The sequence below is a fragment of the Nycticebus coucang genome, chromosome 8, assembly GCF_027406575.1.
Source record: "Nycticebus coucang isolate mNycCou1 chromosome 8, mNycCou1.pri, whole genome shotgun sequence".
Taxonomy (NCBI): Eukaryota; Metazoa; Chordata; class Mammalia; order Primates; family Lorisidae; genus Nycticebus; species Nycticebus coucang.
In genome coordinates this window covers 3,671,086-3,697,225 of record NC_069787.1, presented here as the reverse complement: position 1 = coordinate 3,697,225, position 26,140 = coordinate 3,671,086, and the positions used below count along the sequence as shown (strand labels likewise).

Here is a 26,140-nt window from a genome sequence, read left to right as displayed (position 1 = left end):
AGCCCCTCCCAGAACCTGGGCCCAGGTCTGCCTTCCCTGGGCCTGCTGGGCTGCCCCTGACAGCCGTTCCCACTCTCCCTCTGCCCAGCGCCAGAAGTATTCCTGGTAATACCATCACCATGCCCATCCCTGCCTCCCCCGCAGCTGGTCAGAGACATCCCCACATTTTGAAGACAAGATGGACCAGTTGACTAAAAGATTAAGGCAAATGAACACTTTTGATGACTTTGTCGTTCTGCAAATTTACCGTTATGTAAACTGGCTTTCAGCAAATCGACTTGTCGTTTGTTGAAGGAGAACCAGGACAAGGCCCAAGCGGTTGTGGGAGGGACTAAAGCAGCGAACAGGGCTGGACTGGGCGTGGTGTGGGCCCCGTGCCCGCTAGGCTTGGCTCTCTAGGGCCAGGGTCAGGTGAACTGCTCACTGGACCCCCCCCCCCCAGCCTCCTCTCCTGTTACCCCCTGTCCTGGGGATGAGCTTGGGTTGCCAGGACTCCAAAAAGGTGCCCTGTCCCCTTTGTCTCCCGTGGCTTGACCTGATTGGCCCTGCTGTATTGGCCTAGCTTGCGAGGGAGGAGGGTCCTATCTGAGCAGCCCCTGTAGCTCGGCGGGCAGCCGATCCGAGTGTGGCTAATCGCATGGCGTTTTATTGGCTCCGGCCGCTTCGTTCCTCGTCAAGATAACCCTGGCATCTGTTTGGAATGGTTAATGAGGGAAGTGATGCATTTTTAATCACCACGGCCTTTGCTGAAATTCACAGCCTGTCTCTCCAGTCCCTCGGTAGCCCTGTGATAACACAGAGCATTTTCCTCCTATTTGCTCTCTGTTGTCAAATAAGACGGAAATGCCCCCAAATCTTTTACACCCCATCGCCGATTGGGCTTCAGTCCCTGACTGTCTCCAGGGCTACAGAGTGACTGGACTATCTTGGAGGAGCTCCTGAGACTGAGGGGCCCACCTAACATGACAAAGTATGGGGGTAACCAAAGCCTTTTCCTCCCCCACTACCAGGACCCAGCCCCCCATCCATGGAGCTGCTCTGCTCTGCTGCCAGTGGCTATGTGACTTGGAGCAAACTAATCTCTCTGAACCTGTTTCCTTTTCTGTAAAATGAGGCCAACGATTGTACCTTTGCAGGGTACCCATGAAGACTCTATGAGGTAGTAAAGCACATGGTGTGTCTGCAACCTATAAATACTATTACTGTCTCCTTCCTACCCAGGATGCCACAGCACAGGGGTGGACTTCAAGACACAATGGGACTGGAGGATCATGGGCTTGGGAAGAGGAAGGAAGGAAGCCAGGCTGGGGCTGAGAGACCATATTAATCAAGAGTCTTCAGGTCTCAAACAGCAGAAACTCAAGTCGAAAAAATTTTAATGGTTATCGTCAGGGAATAGCCTAAAATCTGACCCCAGTGTGGCTGGATCCACACGCTCCAGCCCTCCTGTGGACACTCCCGTTTACCTTTCCTCGGAGGCTCATGCCCTCTCAGCAGCCCAGTCCCATGGTCAGCCCTGGGCCCATGTCCATTCCTGACACCGTCTCCACTGCCCAGAGGAGGCCATATGCTGGCTGAGCAGCTCTGTCACATGACTGCACCTGGAGCAGGAAGATGGGCTCAGCCTACCTGGACCACTTGACGACTGCAAGTTGGGAGGGGTTTCAAGTATGTGTGTTTGTTGGTGGGTAAACTGAGACTTGCTTCGAGTTAAGAGGAGCCTGACCAGTTTGGGGCAATTCTGGTCCAAGCTATTGGCCTTAAGTCAGGAGTGGACAGGGACCCAAGGCTGCCGAGGCTCAGGCCCGCTCTAGGGAGGCCACCCCAGAACCCCTGGCCATGTAGCTGGTCCCTGGACCACAGGACCTGGATTCATTTTCTCTACATCAGGGTCTCTGAGGACCTGGGGTGGGGCAGGATGTTGGGGGCTATGTGTGCTTGGATAAGTCCCAGGAGTCCAGTGCTCAAGACCCAGTTGCTCCTCCACCTCATCGGCCAACTTACCACCCTCTTCCCTTGACAACTGAGACCCATAAACAAAAACGCTTTTTTTTTTCGAGACAGAGTGTCACTATGTCGCCCTCAGTAGAGTGCTGTGACATCACGGCTCACAGCAACCTCCAACTCTTGGGCTTAAGCGATTCTCTTGCCTCAGCCTCCCGAGTAGCTGGGACTACAGGTGCCCGCCACAACGCCCAGCTATTTTTCTGTTGCAGTTGTCATTGCTGCTTAGCTAGCCCAGGCTGGGTTTGAACCTGCCAACCTCGGTGTATGTGGCTGGCACCGTAACCACTGTACTATGGTGCCGAGCCAAACAAGAACCCTTTTTCCTCCTATTTCATCTTTTCTCATTCCCCAGTGATACACATATATATACATATTATATATATGTTTGTACGTGTATATATATGTGTGTGTGTGTGCATATATATATATATATATATACACACACACACAGTATAATTCTTTTTTTTTTTTTTTTTTTGTAGAGATAGAGTCTCACTGTACCGCCCTCGGGTAGACTGCCGTGGCGTCACACGGCTCACAGCAACCTTTAACTCTTGGGCTTACGCGATTCTCTTGCCTCAGCCTCCCAAGCAGCTGGGACTACAGGCGCCTGCCACAACGCCCGGCTATTTTTTTGTTGCAGTTTGGCCAGGGCTGGGTTTGAACCCGCCACCCTCGGCATATGGGGCTGGCGTCCTACTCACTGAGCCACAGGCACCACCCACACAGTATAATTCTTAAAAAGCTGCCTGAGGCATTGTATATTACCCGAAAAAACTCACCATTTATTCCAGATCAACCTCAAATCCTTTTTACCAGCACCTCGGGGGAGGGAAGCCCTTCCTGGCTGCGCTGAGCGTCCCTGGGGAGCAGCAGTGTGGGGGAGAAGAAGGCCAGTGTGCCGCTGGCTCCCGGTGCCCACGTCCCTGTCCTAGGACTCATGATGTGTCTGTAGAAAGTACACATGGGTTCCTGAGCAAGAGCAATGTCTCGGGGATGTCTGGGGATGTAGCTGGAGTTCCTGTCACCCTTGCATCTGTTCCCTGGTACAGCCCAGCTTACAGAGTGCTCACATAGAAGTTCATTGAGAGACCCTAGGAATGACCCTGGCAGCTGGGCATTGTGGCACGTGCCTGTAGTCCTAGCTTCTTGGGAGGCTGAGGTGGGAAGATCACCTGAGCCCAGGAATTAGAGACCAGCCTGGACAATGTAGTGAGACACTGTCTCTAAAACAAATTTTTTTAAAGGTCTCCCCTGGAGGCAGAGCAGGGCTCAGAGGCCCGTCTGAAGAGGATACTGAGGGTCTGGAGGCAGGAAGCTCCCCACAGGGCTGAGGTGGGATTCAGACTCAGGAGCCAGGGCCTGGGTGCCGCTGAAGGGCCCTCTCTGCCAGCTCTGCTCTGTGTGTATCTCAGGAGCACACAGAGGGGTCCCTGGCTTCTCACTGCTGCTTCCTCCTGGCACTTAGGGCTGACAAGTCTCCCACCCTCAACCCCTGTGGGCAGGGCAGTTACAGCTCTGTCCAGACACACAGGCCCCAGCACCTCCAGGGCCCTGTGGCCTGCCCCAGTCCGGCTGTGCATGTGGCTTTGGCCTGCAGGTGGTCTTTGCAGGGAGCCCCAGGTCCAGACAAGACAAGAGGATGAGTCCAGAGAAGGAGGGGACTCTTCCCAAGGCCACCCACCCCATCCTGGAAAGCCAAGGTGTGGAGTCAGGCTTAGGAGCTGCAGGCGCTTGTCACCCCTCTCCTTAGGACCATCTGAGATGGACGTCTGCTTCAGCTAACATCCACCTCTATCCAAGCCTGAAGTCCTGGGCCCTGCCATTCCCTGCCCTGTCTGTGCTCCCTTCCCTCCACCGTGCCCGCCTCCTCTCTGTGCCAAGCACGCACAGCCTGCTCCCACTCTGCCTTCACCCCTGCAGCTCCCACTGCCTGGAATGTCGTCCATGCCTGGAACCACGTCTGTTCTGAAGCCAGTGCCAAGCATCTCACCAGCCGGCGTGCAGCAACCTTGAGTGCCCACTTAGCCCACTGTCCCCGTCAGAACGTGGCCCTGGGGGACAGCCGAAACCTGTCCCGGAGGCAGTAGCTGCTCCACAAATACCACTGGGCAGAGAGGGGGCACTGGAGGCTGACGCCGGTGGGGGTTCAGTCAGCATTTGTGGAGGGAGCCAAGGCTGCCCCCTCTAGCCTGAGGTGTGTCATGTCTCCCCCCCACCCCCACCCCTTCTCCCTCTCTCCCATTGTCCACAGGGAGCCCCCACACCAGGCCTGTGCTGGGGGGCAGAGAGTGACAGGCAAAGGCAGATGGCCTGATGGGAGGCCAGGCAGCTGCTGGAGCAGAGGGGACTCGGGTGCCCATGGAGATTCAGCCTAAGGTTGGGAGGCAGCAGGGGACAGGAGGCTCCCTAGACCAGGGGGTCTGACTCCTGGGCCTGTGGGTGCCAGTGCTGTTGCTGGGATGGGGTGGGGCTGCTGGTGGAGGGAGAGGCCTGCGGGACACCCAGGGAGGATCCCACAGATACTTGGCTCTGTGTGTCTACAGGTCGGGGGATGGGAAGTCAGACTCTGGACAGTGACCTTGGTGGCACCAATGGGTGAAGGGAGCCCAAGAAGAGATGACCAGCCCAGGAGAAGCCCTGATAAAGTCACTACCCGCTCCAACCACTCCCTGCATCCCAGGGCTCAGCCCACCCTGGACCATGTGCCCCCGAGGCCTGCCCAGCCACAGCCATCTGCGGAGAGAATGCTCTGGCCCCAGACAATAGCAAGTGTATGGGAACAGGGCTGCCATGGCATCTGCACCCCTGAGACAGAAGCCTCCACGCTGAGGCTGTACTGCTTTCCTCCCCGGCCCCTTTCTCTCATGCATAGGAGGAGGGCAGGTCGGGCTCCCTCTTTATCCAGAAACTGCTGCGCTGTGAGCACAAGGGCTGGGGCATCCTTAACGCTCTGCTTCCAGGCCTCTGGTAGGGCCACAGCCCCCTGCAGGCCCCTGCAGCCTTCCGCCTTCTTTCCTGGTTGGTGCTGACCATCCATCGAGTCCCCTCACCTGCTGTGTGACTGCAGACAAGCCCCTTCACCCCTCTGAGCCCTACCTGCTCCTCTGCAGGGGGGGAGTGGTAACAGTTCCTGCCCCTCAGGGCTATTTGGAAGGACAGAGGTCATGTTACTTACGCAGAGCAGCGGCCCAGGGCCAGGCACACAGTGGCAATCAGTATGTGATGGTCTGATCTTTGTAGGCCTCTCTGAACCGCCCTTTCCCCATGAGGGTTATGTGGAAGTACACTGCGCAGGGCCCCAGGTCAGAAAATGTTTGTTCTTTTTTTTTTGTAGAGACAGAGTCTCACTTTATGGCCCTCGGTAGAGTGCCGTGGCCTCACACAGCTCACAGCAACCTCCAACTCCTGGGCTTAAGCGATTCTCTTGCCTCAGCCTCCCGAGCAGCTGGGACCACAGGCGCCCACCACAACGCCCAGCTATTTTTTGGTTGCAGTTTGGCCGGGGCCGGGTTTGAACCCGCCACCCTTGGTATATGGGGCCAGCGCCTTACTGACTGAGCCACAGGCGCCGCCCAGAAAATGTTTGTTCTTAATGAAAAGAATTTGCCAGTTAAACCTGAGCTGTTTGTTACCTGATGTGTGGGCGCCTGGCCCTGAATTGCAAGAAGCCTGGGGGCAGATTTTGCTTGAATGTGGTTGGAGTATGAGGCATGGGGTAGCTGGGGGGTCACAGCCTCCCCTGACACTCACCTGTGATGCTGGGCGAGGCATGGGGTAGCAGGGGGGTCACGGCCTCCCCTGACACTCACCTGTGATGCTGGGCGAGGCATGGGGTAGCTGGGGGGTCACGGCCTCCCCTGACACTCACCTGTGATGCTGGGTGAGGCATGGGGTAGCTGGGGGGTCACGGCCTCCCCTGACACTCACCTGTGATGCTGGGCGAGGCATGGGGCAGCTGGGGAGTCACTGCCTCCCCTGACACTCACCTGTGACGCTGGGCGAGGCATCTTCTCTGTGCTCAGCCACTGCAGACCAGCCACTCTCTGGGAGGGGGGGTCTGCAGTCATGGCATGTGCACAGTTGTGTATGTGGGTGTGTACATGAGTGTGCACAGGGTCTCGGGCAAAATGCTGAGTGTGTCATGTGCAGTGAGGACAGCATGGCTCTGCAGGTGTGTTTGTGGGTTCGGGGCTTTCCCAAGGCCCCTCTGTCAGATGTGGATGGAAGGAGAAGTGGTCCCTGCTGCAGTGTATGGCCAGACCAGCTCAAGGCCTGGACCGTGCTCAGCGGGTGTACACTGTGCCCTCCCACTGTTCCCAGGCAAGGGGCTCAGGTCAGTAAGGGAGGCAGTGAAGCTGGGGGTCTGCCTCCCTCTCCGGTGTCTTTAGTCTACATAGCACAGGGACACCCACAAAGGCAGCTATATCTGAGCAGCCAGAGAGCGCTCCAGACGTGCTGTTAGGGGAGAGCAAGGGCACAGTGTGGCCAGGATAAGGCCTTTTGTGTAAGGGGCGAGAGATCCGGGTTATAGACACAGCAGAATCTCTGCAAGCTGACTGACCACTTGCCGGGCTGTAACAAACTGGTCCACATACAGAGGTGGTCAACATAAGGAACTAGGCCTGCTGTGCTGATAGATACATGTGCTGCATGTCCGGTCTGTGAAAATTAGGTCAGCTTAAGGGGGTGGGCAGTGTAGGGAGGTGGCCAGCTGTGCCACTTCTGCTGTGACACTCCTGTGAATGCACGTGTCTGCTGCTATACAAGGGGCTCTCTGTGTGCCTGGGACCTTGGTGGATGTGAAACTTCTGGAAGGGAGACTTGTCACTTGGCACCTTCTTTAATTTAACTTTTGAGAAGGCATTAGCTATTTAAAATTTCAATTCTAAAAATGTATAAGTTGTTGGTTTGGGGTGAACTGGGTTGTTTTCTGAATACCCAAAGGAACCCCCAGGAGAACCCTCAGGGAACACTCCCCTCAGCGAATCCTTTACCCTGAGGTTGGGTGGGCCCAGAATGTTCTCCTGGTTGAGAGCAGCTGCCTGGGCTCACTCTGGCTGATGGGGGAACCCTAGAGCAGAGAGCAGGGCACCAAGCCCCACAGGCCCATGCCAGGGGCTGGGTGGAGCCACTTACCAGCTGAAAGGCCTTGGGGAAGTGTCAGCCTCTCTGAGCCTCGGTTTCCTCGTCTGTGCAATGAGAACGAGACACTCCAGTTCCCCAGGCTTGAGGGTAAAATGAAATCATGTCAGCACCTGAAGCGTCTGACACCTAAAGGGGAGAAGCTGAAAACCCAGGAAGGCCCCTCCAGAAAGGCCAGGTGGGCACCGGTGAGTTTGCTGGAGCTGCCTCTGCCCCATAGGTTCTTGCAGGGAGGCGAGATTGGGGAATGCTGAACTTGAGCGACTGCAGGCACACCTTTCCCCCCACCTGTGTTCACTCTCCCTGCTTCCTGCCTATCAGCAAATTGGGCCTAGAATGAACCGGATAGGGCAGTCTTGGACATGGGAGCACAGGACACCACGTACAGACTCAAACAGGCCCCAAGCCGCATGGTGGGACCTCAGTCCCACTCCCACGCCCCGTGAGTAGGTGGATGTGCCCTAGCCCCAGACACCTGCCTTAGGAAGAGAGTCGGTGATGGAGCCTTTTGAAGTCATGGAAGAAGCTGTCTTGGTGGTGCTTCTTGGCAGGCGCGATTGGCCAGGTGGGCCTCCCTGTCCAAGCCAGGCCCTGTCTAAGTCAGCAGATGCCCAGCCTGACTGCCTGTCTTTCCACCCTGCACCCCCACCCCCGCATGCTATCTCCCCTCTCTAAGTTGGCTTTTGCTCGGCACTCAGGCGACGGCCCAGCGGTCACCCCTTCCTAGAAGCTTTTCTAGGCCAGTTTAGCCCCATACCCCCATTGTCTCGTGGTTTCACCTTCTGCACCATTGAGCTTCCCTTATTTGTTTATGTACTTTTTTACCTTCCCCCTTCAGGCAAGCTTGGGTGGTGATTGTGTCTGATTTATTCTCTCTTCTATTGCTCTGGGCTTTGATTAACACCTCTGAGCTTGTCCAGTGCCTCAGTTTCTATGTCTGTAAAGTGGGGATACACATTGCAGGGTCGCTTGAGCATGAAATGAATCAGGCCAAAGCTCATAGAGGGCCTAGCACAAAGCGGGGCCGAGTGGTTATTAGGTTAAATGAATGAATCATTGTCTCAAAGTGGTCTCAGACCTTCCTCTTCACCTCCCAAAACTAATAACCACTTCAAGACGGTCTCATGGCCCGAGGGGAAAACTAAATGCCTCCCAGGTCTCACCCCTGGGCCTCTGCCTCACTGCCCTGGGTTCTCTGTCCATATGTCTGTCCAGGGAGGCCTCACAGAGAGCCCCCTCACTGCCTCCCACCCGTCCCAGCAGGGAGTTTTCTAGTCTCAGGCTGCACTCCTGAGCAGGGCAGCTTGGCAGGATGAAGGGGCGTGGAGGCCAGCCCCAGGGACAATTGCCTCACTGTGCCCAGCGGTGGGCCCCCAGGCCAGCAGGCAGGGCTGATAGTGGCCCAGAGCCAGGACAGGAAGGCTGGCGGTGAGTGGACAGAAGCCCTCTGTATCCTTCTCAGACAGAGGCCCCTGGCAAGGTCCTGGGCAGCCTGGGCAGGACAGGCTAGTATGAGTCAGCAGCACCTCATGTCTGGTTTATGAGGTGCCTCCAGGCCATCAGGGCCTCACTCTAACCTCTGATCAGCCCTGTTTTACAGATGAGGAAACTGAGGATCAGGCAGGGGTTTGTGGCTTATGAGACCTGTACTGGGGATCCCAGCAGGTGGAAGCCTGAGTGCTCCACCGGGCGCTGCTGTAGGGTCCTTGGCTCCTCCTGTACGACACTGGCAAATGGCCTTTCTCCTTGAGGGTAACAGAACGGGACACCAGGGTGGCACAGCATGAGCTAGAGGCTTTCCCAGCCCTGGCCTCCTTCCCTTCCCCATGGCTCCATCTCAGCAGCCTCACAGCAGAGTGCTGATCACACCATCCCCATTGAGTGCAATGGATGGGCCTGGGCAGAGCCGTTGGGAGTACAGATTCCTCGTGCTCTTCCTGTCTTTGTGACCTGGCTTGTGGCTTGGTTATGGGACGCCAGTGGCTACCACATAAATTGTGTGCCAGGACCTGGCACAGAGCGGGTCAGGGTGGAATGGTGACCACTTCCTCCTTTGCTCTCATTTTTGCCCCAAACAGAGAAACTCTGAGCCCTAAGAATGGCCAAATACTTGTAGCCAACTGTTGGCCCAATTTCTGGCGGGCGTCCGTGTGTACCCAGAGCTGTAAAAACACTCCCACCCCATGGCCTGGCCATTCCAGGAATTGATCCTAAAGGAACTACTGTGGCTGTGCACAGAAGCCCCATTGACGGAGCTCCCCACCGCCTAGTTTACCAGGGGAGATGGGAGACGGAGCCAAGCCTCACATACACCGCGGGCTGCTCCCCGAGGGGTGAGCGGGAGGAACGTTTAGACGGAAGCACCCAGGAGACGGTGTTGAGTGGGGGGGACATTTCTGAGCACAGTGTATTTCTGTTTAACTGCAACACATCCCACCCAAGCCCATGCATGAGCGGAGAGAGTCCTGGATAGAAAAATCTCAGATGTTCACACTGGTGTGTCTCTCGGGAGTTGGCCTGGCACATAACTTTATTTTCCTTGCTGTGTTTTAGCTGTTGTTTTCTCAATGATGCAGTGACTAAATCTTGCTTGTTTAGTAAGCAGGAGGGGAACAGTTTAACAGAGATGTCTGCAGCCTCCCCACCTCTTTGGAAATTGAGGCAAATCCCACAAACAACCCCCTTCTAGGGTCTGGAGCAGCTGGCATCTCCCTGCCCCAAGTGCCCTCCCGGCCGGGCCCTGTCCCAGCAGACATGGAGCATGGGCTGCTTCCCACTGGCAGGCCAGTTCAGAGTGGCTGCCATGGGCTTTGAGCTGACTTCCTGAAGCCCCCAAACTCACACCACACAGTCTCCAGAGCCTCCGCTCCCATTCCTTCTCAGGAACACGTGGGAATATCTCATGGCCTCAGATGGCTCAAAGCCGCCTGTAACAGCCGGACCCTGCCCTGGGGCCCCTCTGGGTTCCTTCCAGAAAATGCTGGGTACTCTAGAAAATTCTTACAGCAGTGAGTGTGTTCTTTTTTAAAATAGAAAGAGCTTTCTAAGCTGGGAATTCCCTGGGGAATTAACTGGATCTCGGGAGCTTTGGAAGCCAAAGGTGCCTGTGCACAGACATTCCACCAAATTAAAACCACAGTGGGTATCACACCATACATCCCACATATCTGCCTGGCTAAAACAGAAATAGTGACAGCATGTAATGCTGGAGGGGATGCAAGGAGACAGGACCACTCATTGTAGGGCTGTGATAGTTTGGAGTTTCCTTTTATTTATTTATCTATTTATTATTTTTTTTTTTTTTTGGCTGGGGCCAAGTTTGAACCCGCCACCTCTGGTATATGGGGCCGGCGCCCTACAACTTGAGCCACGGGCGCCACCCCTGGCGTTTCCTTTTAGAACTCAAAATGTACTAACCATACAATGCAGCGTTGCCCTCCTGGGTGTGCATCCCAGAGAGACAGAGATTTATGTTCACACAACAGTCTGTACAAGGATGCTGTGTAGCAGTCATAACAGCCTCCGCACCAGACACTGCTGAGACGCCCTTCAGCAGGTGAATGGTTGTGTGAACTGTCACACCCGTGCCTGGGAGTGCTGCTTAGCCATAGAGACACACAACTGGGCACATGAGTGCGTGCGGAGAGGATGCAGCAGGTGAAGGAAGTGACACACCTGTGATTCCATTGGTATGGCATCCTTCAAAGGATAAAATTACAGGGATGGAGAGCACACAGGTTGTTGCCAGGGGTTAAGGTAGCCACAGAGGGTAGCTGAGTGGCTGGATCGTGGCAGTGGTCACACAGCTACCTAGAGACACATACACACACAGAGGTTTGTGTTCCTGGTGATGTCAGAATAGCTTCTCTGGGCTGGCCCGTGTCACTGTCCCAGCATTGATGGCGTACTGTATGGTTGTGTAAGATGTTTGCATTAGAGAGGCTGAGTGGGGAGAGTACATGCGACCCCCTTGTGCATTTTGTTTGGAACTTCCTGTGAATCTATGGTTATTTTATTATTTTTTAATTTGATTTGTTAGAGACAGAATCTTACCCTGTCACCCGGGTAGAGTGCCATGGTATCGTAGTTCACAGCAACCTCAAACTCTTGGGCTTAGGCAATCCTCCTGCCTCAGCCTCCCCAGTAGTTGGGACTACAAGCACCTGTCACAACGTACGGCTAAGTTTTTCTATTTTTAGTAGAGATAAGGTCTCACTCTTGCTCAAGCGAGTCTTGAATTCTTGAGCTCCATCAATCCACCCCCTCAGCCTCCCAAAGTGCTAGCATTATAGGCATGAGCCACTGCACCCAACTAATCTATGGTTATTTTAAATAAAACTTTTTTTTTTAAGCCCAAGGTGTGGGAATTTAGTTTCTGACTTAATTGGTCTGAGTTAGGGACCAGGCATCGATATTTCTTTTTTTAAAAAAAAAAATAATTTTATAATTTACTTGTTTAAATTTCCAGTTAATCTGAGGTTACGTGCAATTAGGCCATCTTGCTTGCATTTGTAAGGCAAAGTCTAGGTTGTAGCCATGTTCCTCACTCAGAGAGTGTGCCACACACCCGCACATTGTGCCCGCTGGAAGGACCCACTGGCTCCCATCCGTCTCTTTTTGGACTCAGTTGAGTTTTTCTCTCCGTGAGCGCGTTGTTGTTAATCTGCATGTTCCAAATTAGTGTTGATGCATGTGATGTCTGTCTTTCCATTCTTAACGATACTTTACTCAGGAGAGTCCTCTCCGAATCCATCTAAATTGTAACATGGGATGCAAACTCTCTATCTTTTTATACCCGAGTCGTATCCCATGGTATACATATATCACAGTTTATTTATTTTATTTTTTTTGCAGTTTTTGGCCAGGGCTGGGTTTGAACCCGCCACCTCCGGTATATGGGGCGAGCGCCCTACTCCTTTGAGCCACAGGCGCCGCCCCTATATCACAGTTTATTAATCCATTCGTGTGTTGAAGGGAACCTGAGTTGTTTCCACATATTTGTAATCGTAAATTGGGCTGCGATAGACAACTGAGTGCAAATGTCCTTATGTAAAGGTAGAATGATGTTTTCTATTTGGCGGGGGTGGGGGGGCGGTAAATATCTAGTAATGGGATTGATTGCAGGATCAAATGGGAAGGTTCAATTTTAGTTCTTTGAGGACGCTCCATACCTCTTCCCATAGAGGCTATGCTAGTTTGCAGTCCCACTGACAGGGCAGGAGTGCTCCCTTCTCTTTGCACCCACACCACCTTGTGATGTGGGCCATTCTCACTGGGGCTAGGTGATAGCTCCAAGTGGTTTTGATTTGCAATTCTCTAATAATTAGAAACCATGAGTGGTTTTCCATGGTTTTCTAGCCATTCTTCTGTCCTCATGAGAAAAGACTCTGTTCTTGTCTCTTGCTCCAATTTTAATGGGGTGGTGGTTCTTTTTTTGTTGATTTGCTTGGGTTCTTGGTGGAATTGTACTGTGTACATACATTCTGCCGTTCTGAAGGTTGTCTTTGTGCTTTGTTGACTGTGTCCTTAGCGGTGCAGAAACTTTCTTTTTTTTTTTTTTTTTTGTAGAGACAGAGTCTCACTGTACCGCCCTGGGTAGAGTGCCGTGGCGTCACACGGCTCACAGCAACCTCTAACTCTTGGGCTTACGCGATTCTCTTGCCTCAGCCTCCCGAGCAGCTGGGACTAGCGGTGCAGAAACTTTTAACTTGATCAGGTCCCAATGTATTTTTGTCGTTGCTGCATTTGCCTTTAGGATCTTCCTCTTAAGTTCTTTCCCAAGACCGTTGTTGCTGAGAGTCTTTCCCACACTCTCTAACAGGTTTTTTTTTTTTTTTTAATTTTTTTTTTTGTAGAGACAGAGTCTCACTTTATGGCCCTCGGTAGAGTGCCGTGGCCTTACACAGCTCACAGCAACCTCCAGCTCCTGGGCTTAAGCGATTCTCTTGCCTCAGCCTCCCGAGCAGCTGGGACTACAGGCGCCCGCCACAACGCCCGGCTATTTTTTTGTTGCAGTTTGGCCGGGGCTGGGTTTGAACCCTCCACCCTCGGCATATGGGGCCGGCGCCCCACTCACTGAGCCACAGGCGCTGCCCACTCTAACAGGTTTTTTATATAGTTGTTGTACGTCTTAGATTTAAAGCTTCTATTCATCATTAATTAATTTTTGTAAGTGGTGAGAGGTGCGGGTCCAGTTTTAGGCTTGATTCATGTGGCTAACCAGTCCCCCCAGCACCGTCCATGAAGTAAGGATTCTTTTCCCCAGTGTATGCTTTTGTTTGCTTTATCAAAGATCAAATGGTGATATGGGACTGGTTTCCTCTCCACGTTCTCTGTTCTGTCTCTGTTTTTATGCCAGTGCCATGCTGTTTTTGATCACTGTAGATGACGGACAGTATAATCTGAAGTCTGCTAACATGATCCCTCCAGATTTGCTGTTACTTTGTATAGTTGCATTGGCTATTCCGGATTTTTTGTTTTGTTTTTTTTTTCTGGTTTCATACAAAATGTAGAACTACTTTTTTCAAGACCTTCCAGGTATGACACTAGTTAATGGGGATTGCATTGAATCTGGAGATTACTTTGGATAGTATAGACATTTTAGCAACGTTGGTTCTTCCCAGCCATGAGCAGGGTGTGTTCTTCCATCTGTTAAAACATCCACTGCTCTTTCTTTCCTCACAGTTCTGTAGTTCTCTCTGTTGAGATCCTTCATGTCCTTTGTTAAGTAAATTCCAAGGTATTTCAATTTTCTTTGGTGCTATTATGAATGATACTGTATCCTTGGTATTCTTCTCAGTTTTCCTGTTTTTGGCATGGATGAAGGCTACGAATTTGTGAACACTGATTTTATAACCGAAGATGTTGGTCTAGTTCTTGGCCACTTCAAGGAGTCTCGTGGTGGAGCCTTTGGGATTTTCTAAGTATAAGATCATATAATTAGCAAAGACGATAGTTCAAGCTCTCCTGTCCCCATTTGGATGCCCTTGACGTCGTTCTCTTGCCTAGAACTTCCAGCACTGTGTTGAATAGCATTGGGAATAGTGGACATCCTTGTCTGGTTCCAGTTCTAAGTGGAAAAGCTTTCAGTTTTACTCCCTTGAGTGTGATATTAACTATGGGTTTGTAGTAAATGGCTTCTGTCAGTTTAAGAAATTTCCCATCTATGCCTGTTTTCTTAAGGGTTCTGCTCAAAAAAGGTTGCTGAATTTGGTCAAATGCTTTTTTATGTCTATTGAGAGGACTACATGGTCTTTGTTTTTGATTCTGCTTATGTGGTGAATTACATTTTGGATTTGTATCTGTTGAACCAACCTTGCATCCCTGGGATAAAGCCCACCTGGTCATGTATTATTTTTCTTATGTAACTGAATTCTGTCTGCTAGGATTTTACTGAATATTTTTGCATCAATATTCATTAAGGATATTGGTCTATAGTTTTTCTTTTTTTGTTGGCTTCTGTCCTGCTTTTGGTATCAGGGTGATATTTGCTTTATAGAAGGAGTTGGGGCGGGTTCCTTCCTTTTCAGTGTTTGGAATAGGTTCTGCAGTATAGGTACAAGCTCTTCTTTGAAGGTTTATAGAATTCTGGTGTGAAACTGTGTAGCCTAGGACTTTTTTTGGGGGGGGGGGATTTTTTATTGTTGGAATTTCAGTACTTGATATTGGTCTGTTCAAAAATTTTATTGCTACCTGGTTGCATCTAGAGAGGTAGAATTATCCCAGGAATTGTTTCATTTTCTCCACGTTTCCAAATTTCTGGGCATAGAGTTTTCTATAGTATTCAGTGATGATCTTTTGTATTTCTGTAGTATTCGTCGTAATGTCCCTTTTTTAGTTTCTGATTGAGGTTACTAGAGATGTTACTTTTCTGTTTCTTTTGGTTAATCTGACCAAAAGGTTTTTTAATTTCATTTATCTTTTCAAAGAACCAACTTTTTGATTTGTTTATTTGGGGAATGGTTCTTTTGTTCTTGACTTCATTTAGTTCTGATCTGATTTTGGTTATTTCCTTTCTTCTGCTACATTTGGAATTGGATTGCTCTTCCTTTCCAGTTCCTTGAGATGATTCATTAGGTGGTTGATTTGTGCTCTTTCAGATTTCTGGATGTGGGCATTTAAGGTGATAAATTTCCCTCTTAGAACTGCTTTTGCAGTATCTCACAGATTTTGATAGCTTGTGGCTTCATTGTTGTTTTGTTCAAAGGATTTAGTGATTTCCTTCTTTATCTCCTCTTTATTTCTTAAAAGCAACCTAGGTTGTCTGCCATACAGCAGGGCATAGGGACACTGACCACTCCCCCATTCAGCAGAGGGAAACTGAAACCAGAGAGGGGAAGCAGTTCTCTCAGGTCCATATGTGAGAGGCAGCAGATGAACCCACTGCCTGAGGTGTGGGCTGCCTGGAACGAGCACCAACCCCATCTGAGCCTAAGGTCTGGATTTTTTCTGCTGCTTCAGGCTAAAGCTGAAGCCTGGATATTAATCAGGTTGTTTATTTTTATCTTCATATAACTTTTTATTGAAATATTATATATACACGCACAGAAAACTGAGTACTTCCTCAGTGTATGGCTTGGATAATTGAGAGAAACGGAACACACCTGTGTAACCAGCTTGCAGACCACAGAACAGACTGTACGCAGCCTCCCAAGACCCCTGACATGCTGCCGCCAGTTACAGTCCAGCCTCCAGGATCCTCTCCTAACTTCATACAGCACAGAGCACAGAGCAAGCAGTTTCTCCTGTTCTTGAACTTAAGGTCCAAGATAGTCTGTTCCTTCTAAAAAGAAAAAGGATGAAGCTGTCCCAGGAGGCTGGTAGGAAGTAGCACTAGGGCAGGGGTGACAGATCTTGTCTGGGATGGCCAGAACGAACCATTTGTCCCCTGAGCTAGAGAGAAAGATGTAGTATGCCCTGGAACTCTGCCTGGATGATTTGGTGCTCTGTGTCCATGAGCCTGGATCAAGGTCCCCCAGAGGTCCTGGGGTACCTGGGACAGAGCCCTGGACTTGGGGCGGGGTAGCTTCCACTAAGCCTGGGCATCCCTGCGCCTCTCCCAGCCTGTTTCCCCATTATATAAAATGAGGATTTTATGTATATATATACATATATACACACACACATAAAAAGATAAATATTAATATAGAATTAATATATTAATAGAATATTTATGTATGTTCATATAACATTTATATTTTATTTTTATGCTGTTGGTATAATACATTAATAACTACGTAATATAGTACAATATGAGGTGTATTAAATCTTACACTAGTCACAGCTGGCATTTATAGAATGCTGACTCTGTTCCCGGCATTAAATACTTTAGTGTGTTAACTTGTTCAATCTTCCCAACACATTACGAGTGAAAAAACTGAAATGCGGCACAGAGAGGTTAATTAACTTGCCCAAGGTTGCACAGCTAGGATGTGGCACAGCTAGAGTTTGAACCCTGGCCTTCTTGGCTCTAGAACTTATGTGTTAACCTTTAAGCTCTAACATCTCAGTAGCTATATGACTATCTCAAATGTGTGTACAGTGGCACTTCCTGGCTTGCAAGGCATTTTGTTTTGTGAGCAATATCTCCTTTCTCCTCATCAGCCTCGGGAGATAAGAGCTCTTACTGCTGCCCCATATTCCAGATTTGAAGGCTCAGGCATCAAGATTCTATTTCCAGTTCAGGGCTCACAACAGTCAGGGCAGGTTGTAGATCCAGAACCTGGGTGGGGGCATCTCCAAGGACCCCATGCACCCTCACTCTGGACCCTTCCTACTCAGGCTGTGCCTTTACTGCTCCTTGCTGTTCTGAGCCACAAAGGAGGAGACAGGGAGATGAGTGCCTCCTTCTTGGCTGAACAAAGCAACAGATATCTGGAACCCAGGCGGAGGGTCTCCATGCCAAGCCAGGCCTACGGGGCCATCCTGGGGGTCTCTGAGAGGGCAACAGGGACTGCCCAGTACTTCAGGCCACAGAAGAGTCCCCAGGGGTGGGCAGGGACATAGGTGGGGAGAAGTGGAGAGCCCAAGCAGGGGCCCCCGTTTGCTGTGATATTCAGAGCTGCATCCACAGCAGACCGTGTGGGCTGTGCATGACCATATTTCAACCTCTCAGCCCTGTGAACACATGTTGCATCCAGGAGACAGGTCTCCAATTTGATGTGTGGACTCCACTGACCATGCTGTCTGTCCTGTGAGCCCGTATATCACAGTATGGTAGAGTGTCACTGAACCTCCTTGGGGCTGGGGAGAAGACTCAGTTAATACATGTAAAGTGTTAACACTAATACCTACCACTTAGAAACTGCTCAAAAAATGTTAGTTAGTTATAGGGAAATAGGAGAAAGTAGAAAGAAGAAGGGAAGGAGGGAGAGAGGAAAGGGGGAAAGGAGTCTATGGAGGTGAGGCAGCATAAGCCGAGAAGCCGCCACCAAGGGGGTGACATTTTAGTAGGGTTTTGAAGGGTATACAGGAGTTTGCTGCTGGATAAAGAGGCAGGGAATGGAATGGTGTTCCAACTATGCTCAGCCACACTTTCATCATTATAAAGAAGGGCATGATTCCATGTGCCTCATGAAGTGAACGCAAGTGTGAAATGAGGGAGTGTTTGGAAGAAACATCCAGCACGAGGTGGGCTCCCTGCAGGACATGAGGGCGTACACGTTTCATGATGTGGTCAACAGGACCAGAGCTGGGGGCTTATAGCAGGCAGCCCTGGGCCTGGCACAGTGGGGGGAACCCAGTCCTGTTTTGCTACATCTCTGTCACATCTCACATCTGATCTGCATCTGAGCAGCCAGGCTAGGGGGAGTGGGAGAGGGTCCTCTTGTCCAGACCCAGGGCTTCTGGAAGGCTGGCTTTCCTTACCACACCCAGCCTGGGTCTTGGCACAGGGACGGAGGGCAGGCCTGCTTGCCAGCCCTGCTCACTTACCCTTCTTAAAAACTCGCTGCCTGACCCGGAGCAGGTCAGGGACTGTGATGTGACCCCTGTCTTCCCATGACCAGTCCAGGAAGCCAGCACAGGTCATCCTGACACTGCCCCTCCTGTCTTCTTTTCTTCTTGCGCTTTGCCAAGGCATCGTTGTCAACACAGGCAGAGCTGTTACACCAATGGCAAGTGGCCCCAGTTAGACTCAGGCTTCCTGGGAGAAGGGAGCCTGTGTGGCCTCTTTAGCTGGAGTGGAGCAGGAAGAGGCACTGGGTTGTGGACAGGAGCCCCGAAGGGGTGACATCTGGAGGGAACATGGGGTCCAGCAGCAGTGACACTGGAAGCTAGACAGGAAGTAGCAGAACCACGGGAGGAGAGTCAGCCGCTGGTAGTGGAGAAGCTTCTATCCCAGCTCCAGTATGAGGACAAGCAGGAAAACTGAGGCCGAAGCTTGGACAGCCCATGGTAGGCACCTGGCATTGGCTCAGAACCTCAAAGCCCACAATGGCCAAGCACAGGCCCACAAAAGCAGGTGCGCTGAACATCCATGGCCTTGGGAGGGGAGAGGCATGTGGGGTGGGTGTCCATGTGGGAAAGCATCATGACCCTGGAGGAGGGGTCTCCCAGGGACGTGCAGATGCTCCCCAGGTGGACTGGGACAAGCACATTGGGAGAGTGAGGCTCCTGGCCTGGTGGAAGGCACTGGCCGCAGCCCCCAGAGATGTGGGATATAGGGTGTGTGCCAGGCAGAGCAGACAGAGGCTCTCATTTCTTCACAGTCCTTTGAGATGCATGAGTTGCCCCCTGAGATATATACTATTACTATGTCCATTTCACAGATGAGGAAACTTGGGTTCAGAGAGGTGAAGGGATTTGCATTAAATCCCATGGCTAGTCAGTGTTGGAGCCAGGGTTTGATCAGGGTTTGGGTGGCTCCTGGGCCCAAACCCCATTAACACAGACAGAACTTGGTCAAGGGGAGAGACAGAACCCAGATGCAGCTCCCTCTGTGGGCAGGGGACCAGGGCTGCAGGGCTCCTAGCCTGGAGGCTAAGCAGCTCCTGCTTGGTCCTGGGAGGACTCCTGGTGCAGGCCTCACTGGGGAAGGAGCCTGGTGGTCTCCGGTCAGGTGCACCTGAGATTAAATCCTGTCCCAGGCTGGGTGCCTGTAATCCTGGCATTCTAGGAGGCTGAGGAAGGTGGATTGCTTGAGCTCACGAGTTCAAGACCAGTCTGAGCAAGAGCAAGACCCCGTCTCTAAAAAATAGCTGGGCATTGTGGCAGGCACCTATAGTCCCAGCTGCTTGGGGGGGCTGAGGCAAGTGAATCACTTGAGTCCAGGAGTTTGAGGTTGCTGTGAGCTATGACGCTATGGCATTCTACCAAAGATGACAAAGTGAGACTCTGTCTCAAAAAAAAATAAAAACAAACCCTGTCCCAGCTGGAGAGGCTGTTTGACCCTGCCCACTGTGCCTCTCTCCCTGAACCGCGGGTTCCCCAGCTGAGCAGGAGGAAGTTGGACTTGTTGCACAGGGCCCTTTGTGACTGAACCCGTGGAGTAGCATGTAGGGTGGGAACAAGGCAATTTCTCTGCTGACCCATCCGAGGGAAAGAAGGCACATGGTTTCTTGCATGTGGGGGGAGGGCAGGTGTTCTTCCCAGGCCCTCACCTGCCCCAGGGGTTTTCCTGGGCCCACCCAACAAAGCCTGAGCCAGCATGGCCCCAAGGCTCTGTTGTATGTGGGACCATCAGTAACCCTGTCTCACTTTCGCCACCTCAGGAGCTCCCTGGAGACTGGAAGCAGCAGCCTCTCCACTGACCGCTACAGGTACCGTGCCCTCCCCTCCAGCCCACGTGGGGGACCTCTCAGCCCACGCTGCCCATCTGTACCTAGGGCAGGCCCCCAAGACGCCATTAGGGGAAATTAGCCCCATGATTTAGCCCTAAAAAAATCCCCAATAACCAGAACTACTGCTGACATGTCCCCTGAGAATAGCTATAGGTTGGAGTGGTACCCCCGAAGACCAGGGCTGCAGCTGAAGATCCCCAAAGAAACCCCCCAAAGGCCTGGGCCCAGTGAAAGGGCCCGAGAACCAGGCTGCAGCTGATACTCCTCTGAGATCCAAGGCTAGCGGGTCCCTGGGGACCAGCTACCGCTCGTAGTTCCCATGACGACCAAGGCTGTAGCCTGCAGAGAGCCCGGTAGTTTCTGTGGGCTCACAGCCTGCACTAGGAGAAGCCGGGTGTCTGAGGGTCTCTGCTTCCGTGTGCTTTGTCTTGGTGTTTCCATCCAATGTCTTCCGTTTCCGTAAAGGAAGGATCAGAGACAGCGCTAATCAGGAGGTCTTGGCTCCCAGTCTCATGGCCAGAAAGACAGGTGGCAGGCAGCTCGCTGTGGGAGTGAGGGGGGCTTAGAGGGCTGCGCATGGTGCATGGATGTGAGTCTGGGGACACCTCTGTGTTGCAGAGGTGCCGAGAAGCTGCCCCCAGGAAGAGGCGTGCTGTGAGGACTCTGAGGGTGGGTGTGCAGGGCGGGAGGCAGGGAGGGGAGCGAGAGGTGGGCCAGCAGAGCTATCCTGCTCAGAAGCTCGTGTCTATGAGAGAGAGACTCAGAGGTGGTGAACCCTGTCACTGGAGACACCACCACGTGTCCATCCAGGTTGCAACAGATGCTACACAGGAGCTAGATGGTTGTAGCGGCCAAGCCTGAATCCCCACAGCTGTGAGGAGTGAGGGCCCTGAGCTGACAGCACCCCAGTGCATTCCATGATGACAGAGAGCCAGGCTGTACACACATGTGTGTGCACACGCATTCTCACACACTCAAGTAGCCCTTTGTGTAGACACTACACAGTCACACCCACTGGTAATCATATCAGTGAAAGCGGACAGTTCTCATGGCTACCCAGCCAGATGCGGCTGTTATCAGCGCACTTTGCAGAAGTTACTTGCTCAGGATTTGAAGCTGGGAGGCAGAGCTAGGATTTGAACAGGTGGGCGTCCTGGTGTGAATACTGCCCGTTGCACACTCCCTGCGCTCGGCTTCACATGCAGTGGTCGCAGTCTCCCCTGTACTTGCACATCCACACGCACACTCCAGAACATCCCCCCACTCGGTTCTTCCTGCAGTCAGACCCTCACACCTGCTCACCTTCTAGTATACAGATGTGCACACACACCCCTTCTTGGCACAGACATGATTGCGCACTCACACTCACACCCCCACATACCCCTGCCAGGCTGGCTTGGGGAGCCATAGGTGTGTGGGTGTCTGCGTCAGAGTGGCCTTGGCCCCGGAGAGGAAGGTTAGGGAAACTCCAATAGGCAGCCGAGTCACTGGCTTCTCCAAAACCCACCCACATTGCTGTTGGCATTGTAACTCTGTCTGCATTGTCCGCTCTGCTGGCCAGCTAGTCAGGTGCCCTGCTCAGGGCCAGGCCAGGAAAGCTCTGGAGGGAAGGGAGGGCAGAGGGGGGCTCTTTGCTCCAGGGTGCAAGGGGGCTGGGCAGGTCCTGCACTGAGCCCTCCCCACTCCTGTTTGCCTGCACACTTCTCCATCCCACTGGGCAGGGCACTGGCCACACTTGACCCCAGAGCTCCCCTGTCTGGGAGGACAGAGCTGGGGGTCAGAGCAGAGGCTCCGCTGGCTTTGCAGAGCTTCTGTGTCAGGTGGGGGACAGGCAGAAAACAAAGAAAGTGCTCTGTGATATGAGATGGTGATAAGACTATGAAGAAAAATAAATCTGCGTAAAGGGAATAGAGAGTGACGGGAAAATGGTCAAGGAAGCCCTCTTCAAAGAGGCCTCATTTCACCAGAGGCTGGAAAGAAAGGAGGGTAAAGAGTGTCACTGGGGGAACAGCCTGCGCAAAGGCCCTGCGATGGAGCATGCTCTGCCCCCTTTCCTGAGATCCTGCCATAACACGTGTCCTCACTTCCAACCCTCACGGCAGCGTTGGACACAGAGCCAAGATCAATGTTCCCATTTCACAGATGAGAAAAACTGAGATGCAAAGACCAGAAGGAGCATTGGTGCCAGACCAGGGCTAGGACCAGGGCTCCCACCACTACCAGGCCTCAGGCCTTTTTGGGTAGTGGAGGCATCTGTCTTTATGGAACTCTGCCCTTGGGCACAGTGGAGGAGGTGCTGTGCGGCCTGGCCCGGCCCCCACAGAGGTTCTGGAGGCCCCTGCACAGCCTGGGAATTCAGAAACAAAGGTCCCGGCCAGTAATTGCTGCCTTTCAAAGAATCAGCCAGCTTCCTCTGGCACAGGCGTGAGAGGGAAGCTAATGTCCTGTCCCAAGGGAGGGGGTGGGCAGCACTTGAGGGCAGCTGGTCTGCCCATGCTACCTTGGCAAATGGGCCCATCACCCTCCACAGGCAGCCTCGTGCCTCCTCCTCACGCACCCCAGGTGCCCACTCAGTTACCAGGTGGGGTGTCCTGCATCCAGCCTGGGCCCGTCACCCTCCACAGGCGGCCTCGTGCCTCCTCCCCACACACCCCAGGTGCCCACTCAGTTACCAGGTGGGGTGTCCTGCATCTAGCCTGGGCCCGTCACCCTCCACAGGCGGCCTCGTGCCTCCTCCTCAAGCACCCCAGGTGCCCACTCAGTTACCAGGTAGGGTGTCCTGCATCTAGCCTGGGCCCGTCACCCTCCACAGGTGGCCTCGTGCCCTCCTTCCCGACGCACCCCAGGTGCCCGCTCACTTACCTGCGGGGGGTGTCCTGCATCCAGCCTGAGCTCATCCTAGTAATGCCAGGAGGGCCCTTTCCCCTCACTGCCCTCCCACTCCCCATTTGTATGGTGGCAAGTGTGTCCTGCCGCGGCCGTCCAGGATGGGAGTTCAAGGGAAGGTTATTCTGCAGACAGGGTTTCTTAGCCTTGGCACTGCTGACACTTTGAACTGGATCACTCTTCACTGTGGGGCCTTTCCTGTGCTTTGAAGGATGTTCAGTGTCCTTGAAATGCCACTAGATGCCAGCAACCCCTCCCCAGCTGTGACAACTAAAAGTTTCTCCAGACATTTCTGTAGGGGGCAAGCAGGTTGCTCCTGGTTGAGAACACTGCTCTAGAAGCAGCCCACTTGCTAACGACAGGCTGAGAAAACGCCCACCCACAGTGGAGACTTGGTTCTTTGCCTGGACTGGATCAGGCCCCTGGGAGCCAGGCAGCCTTCTGGGAATACCAGCTCCCATCCGAGGCCGGTGTTTCCAGGATGTCCCCCTCCTGATGGTAGTTCCCAGGCTCTCTGTGCACACTCCTGGGGTTGGGATCTTCTGAGTCTCGGTTTCCTCCTCTGAGGGGGCAGAAAGGGGTTGCCAGGACTCCTTGTTTGGATGGAATGTGACCATTGCCCTGCCCACGATGACGGGCCCTTAAGTAGCCAGAGGGGATGTGGGCAGTGCCCTTGGAGACATGAGGCCAGACCAGTGATTCTGAGCCCTGTGACTGTCAGGTTTTATGGTTCTCTGAGCCACCCACTGGCTCTTGGGTCCCCCTGCCCAACAATGTCCCTGTCTCTCAGCCCAGCCCTTTCCCTGCCACTCTCCCACCCTCCCTGGTTAGTGACAGGATCCCCCCCCCTCCCCAGCAGCCAATGAGCGGCTGTCATCACGGTTCCACTTTAGATTTTATCAATGTGTCCCCGTCGCCTGGGCAACTGACTCTGGGCAGCCCTGTCAGTCTTTCTCCTACTTCTCAGAGCCAGCTGCTCCCACCCCAAGCACCATGTGGCCGTGTGGTGAGTTTTCCCTTGCACAGACTGGACCGGGATTCCACCAAACCTAATTTCTCTGGCAAAAGACTCTGGTGTCTGTCTGTCACCTTGACCCCTCCCCACCTGTGCCCCCTGGGTCTTCCCTGGCCTCAGTCATTCTGGGCCAGGCAGGCGGCTGGACACCTGCCCAGCCAGTGCCAGTGGGGCCACCGGGAGCCTCGGGACTGATTGGAAGAACAGATTTTCAGAGCCACTGTCAGGAGCGTTGGCACTCAGGTCTCCCAGGATGACGGGCTGGGGGTTTCCACAACTGGACACAGCCAGAGCTGCTCTAATTTGCCCCAGGGACCCCCAGGGGAGCCCTAAGAAGCACCAGCCACCAGAAACAGCAGCAGCGTGAGGCTGGCTCGGTGAGCCGCGTGAGTGAGTTGCTAGGCTTTTGTGCTCGCCGCTCTTTGTATTGGAGGCGTGCACTGTGCGTGCAGCGCCGGGCAGGGCCATGTGAGTGGGGGCCACCGTGGCAGGGACGGGGCGGACCAGAGCAGCCAGTCCTCCAGCTCCCACCAGCCCCCTCTGTGCCTCTGTGGAGGAGTCACTACCGGTCCAGCTGGAGACTAAGGTGAAAATGCTCAAGTTCAAGGCCTTTTGCCTGGATTACTGGCAATTCCTGTGCCTGCAGCCACTGCACGGGGCCTATAGGAGGTAAGTCGACCTCTGGGGAGGACCTTGGCTACCAGGGCAACAGGGCCTGGAGGGAAAGTTCGCCTTGAGCCTACCTGACCACAGGACTTCCTCACCTCAGCATAGGGTCCCTGCCACTGGCCTAGAACGGTGGTGGCATTTGCCACTGTTCACTTTGTAACTCAGCTTAAGTATAATCCTCTCCTGTCCCTCCAGCCTTGAAAACTGATAGGGTTTCTACAGAGAAATGGTCACTCTGGGCTGCTCTGTGGTGAAGCATAGTGTGTGTTCCTAGGGCAGACTTGTTCCTGAGCAGGCATGGCCTCACAGGACAGCAGCCGTGCAGGCCTGGAGATCCCCAGCCTGACTGCCACGGCACAGCCCTTCCAACCATGTGAGCGGCTGTGTCTGAGAGCTTCCACTGCCTCCACCAAAGCACGGGTTTGGGGAGGCATGGTGGGGCATCCCTGGTCTAGAGGTCAGAAGACCGGAGTTCAAGTCCCCTTCCTGGCTGTGTGAACTTGGGCAGGTCTCTCTCCCTCTCTGAGACCCATCTTTAGTGACTTGGACCTGATGACATGTGGTGTGGTTTGAGGACTGCTGCCTGGGGTGACGTAGGTTGCAGGCACCACAAGCCTAAACGTTCAGATATGCAACGATGTCTTTCGGATGTGTGTGTGTTCTGTCCAAACACCTTGGTCAGGAAACACCTGTGCCAGGGCCAGCACGAGAGCACAGTGGAGCCATCGCCATGGTTGCCTTTCACGGCTTGTAATTAAAGACCTTGTGGAGGGATTTATCCCATCCCTTCTGAGGGAATTAGTTTTTCCTGATCTCACACTCTGCAGCGTCTGCGGCCATTAGCATGCGAGCTGTTCTGGGAAAGCCCAGCTTTCTTTCTTCTTCCAGTGAGCTGTCTCTGAAGGGGGCGGGCACGGAGGGTCTCACCATAGAAAGGAAGTCCCCACTCTTGGGCGGGTGCCAGGGAGAGTGGCCTGTCTGCATCTGCAGCTTCAGAGCAGGGCGCGGGCACCTGGTTGGCCCTCAGCACCGTGGAGAGGACGGGCCTTTCACCCCCTTCCCCTACTGGTTTGTGTAGCCTGGGGTGAGCATGTCTGGGCTTCATGGAGGAGCAGGGCGACAGCTGAACCCATGGTGAAGGAATTAGCTGAACTGAGGTGGGGAGGACAGGAATTAGCTGAACTGAGGTGGGGAGGACAGGTGTTCCAGGCAGAGGGAAGAGCACTTGGGAGACTCAGAGGCTTTAAAAGAGAAAGGTGTCTGCAGGCCATGGTGTGAGGCCACAGACCTGGGAGGGAGCATGAGGGGCCAGAGTCCAGGACCCAGGGCTGGGCTTTGTCCTGCAGTCAGTGCAGGGCCCATGAAGGGTCTTGGAGGTAGTGGCAAGCGAGGGCCCCACGCTGGGGTCCTTTGGTCCAAGTGTGAGAGGCCTGGCTCAGACTCTGGGAGAGACTAGTGAGAGCCCCTCCACCCCCCGCTGCAGAGGCTCCTCTTCAGAGTGAGTGCTCTTTTTTCCAGGCCCCCACGGTGCTCCAAAGACACGTGGGGTATAGTCCTTGAGGAGCTTCAGCAAGGGGTAAAGACCCTGTGACACATCATAAAAGCCAAGGGTGGGAGACCAGGAGAGGTGTCGGGCAGA

At 53.2% G+C, this 26,140-nt stretch overlaps 1 protein-coding gene across 3 annotated transcripts in view; it reads left to right on the top strand.

Annotated features, from left to right (window-relative positions):
- IQSEC1 (IQ motif and Sec7 domain ArfGEF 1) overlaps nucleotides 1-26,140 on the top strand; it is a 402,419-nt gene that overhangs the window by 222,861 nt on the left and 153,418 nt on the right. The window contains exon 3 of one of the 3 annotated variants that reach the window (XM_053598861.1): nucleotides 19,863-19,910. The exons of 1 other annotated variant lie outside the window; for it this stretch is intronic. In XM_053598861.1, coding sequence (XP_053454836.1) covers nucleotides 19,863-19,910 — 48 coding nt within the window. Of the gene's footprint in view, nucleotides 1-19,862; nucleotides 19,911-24,479; nucleotides 24,502-26,140 lie in introns of those variants that run through there. One more of the 3 variants, XM_053598862.1, reaches the window with a different exon arrangement.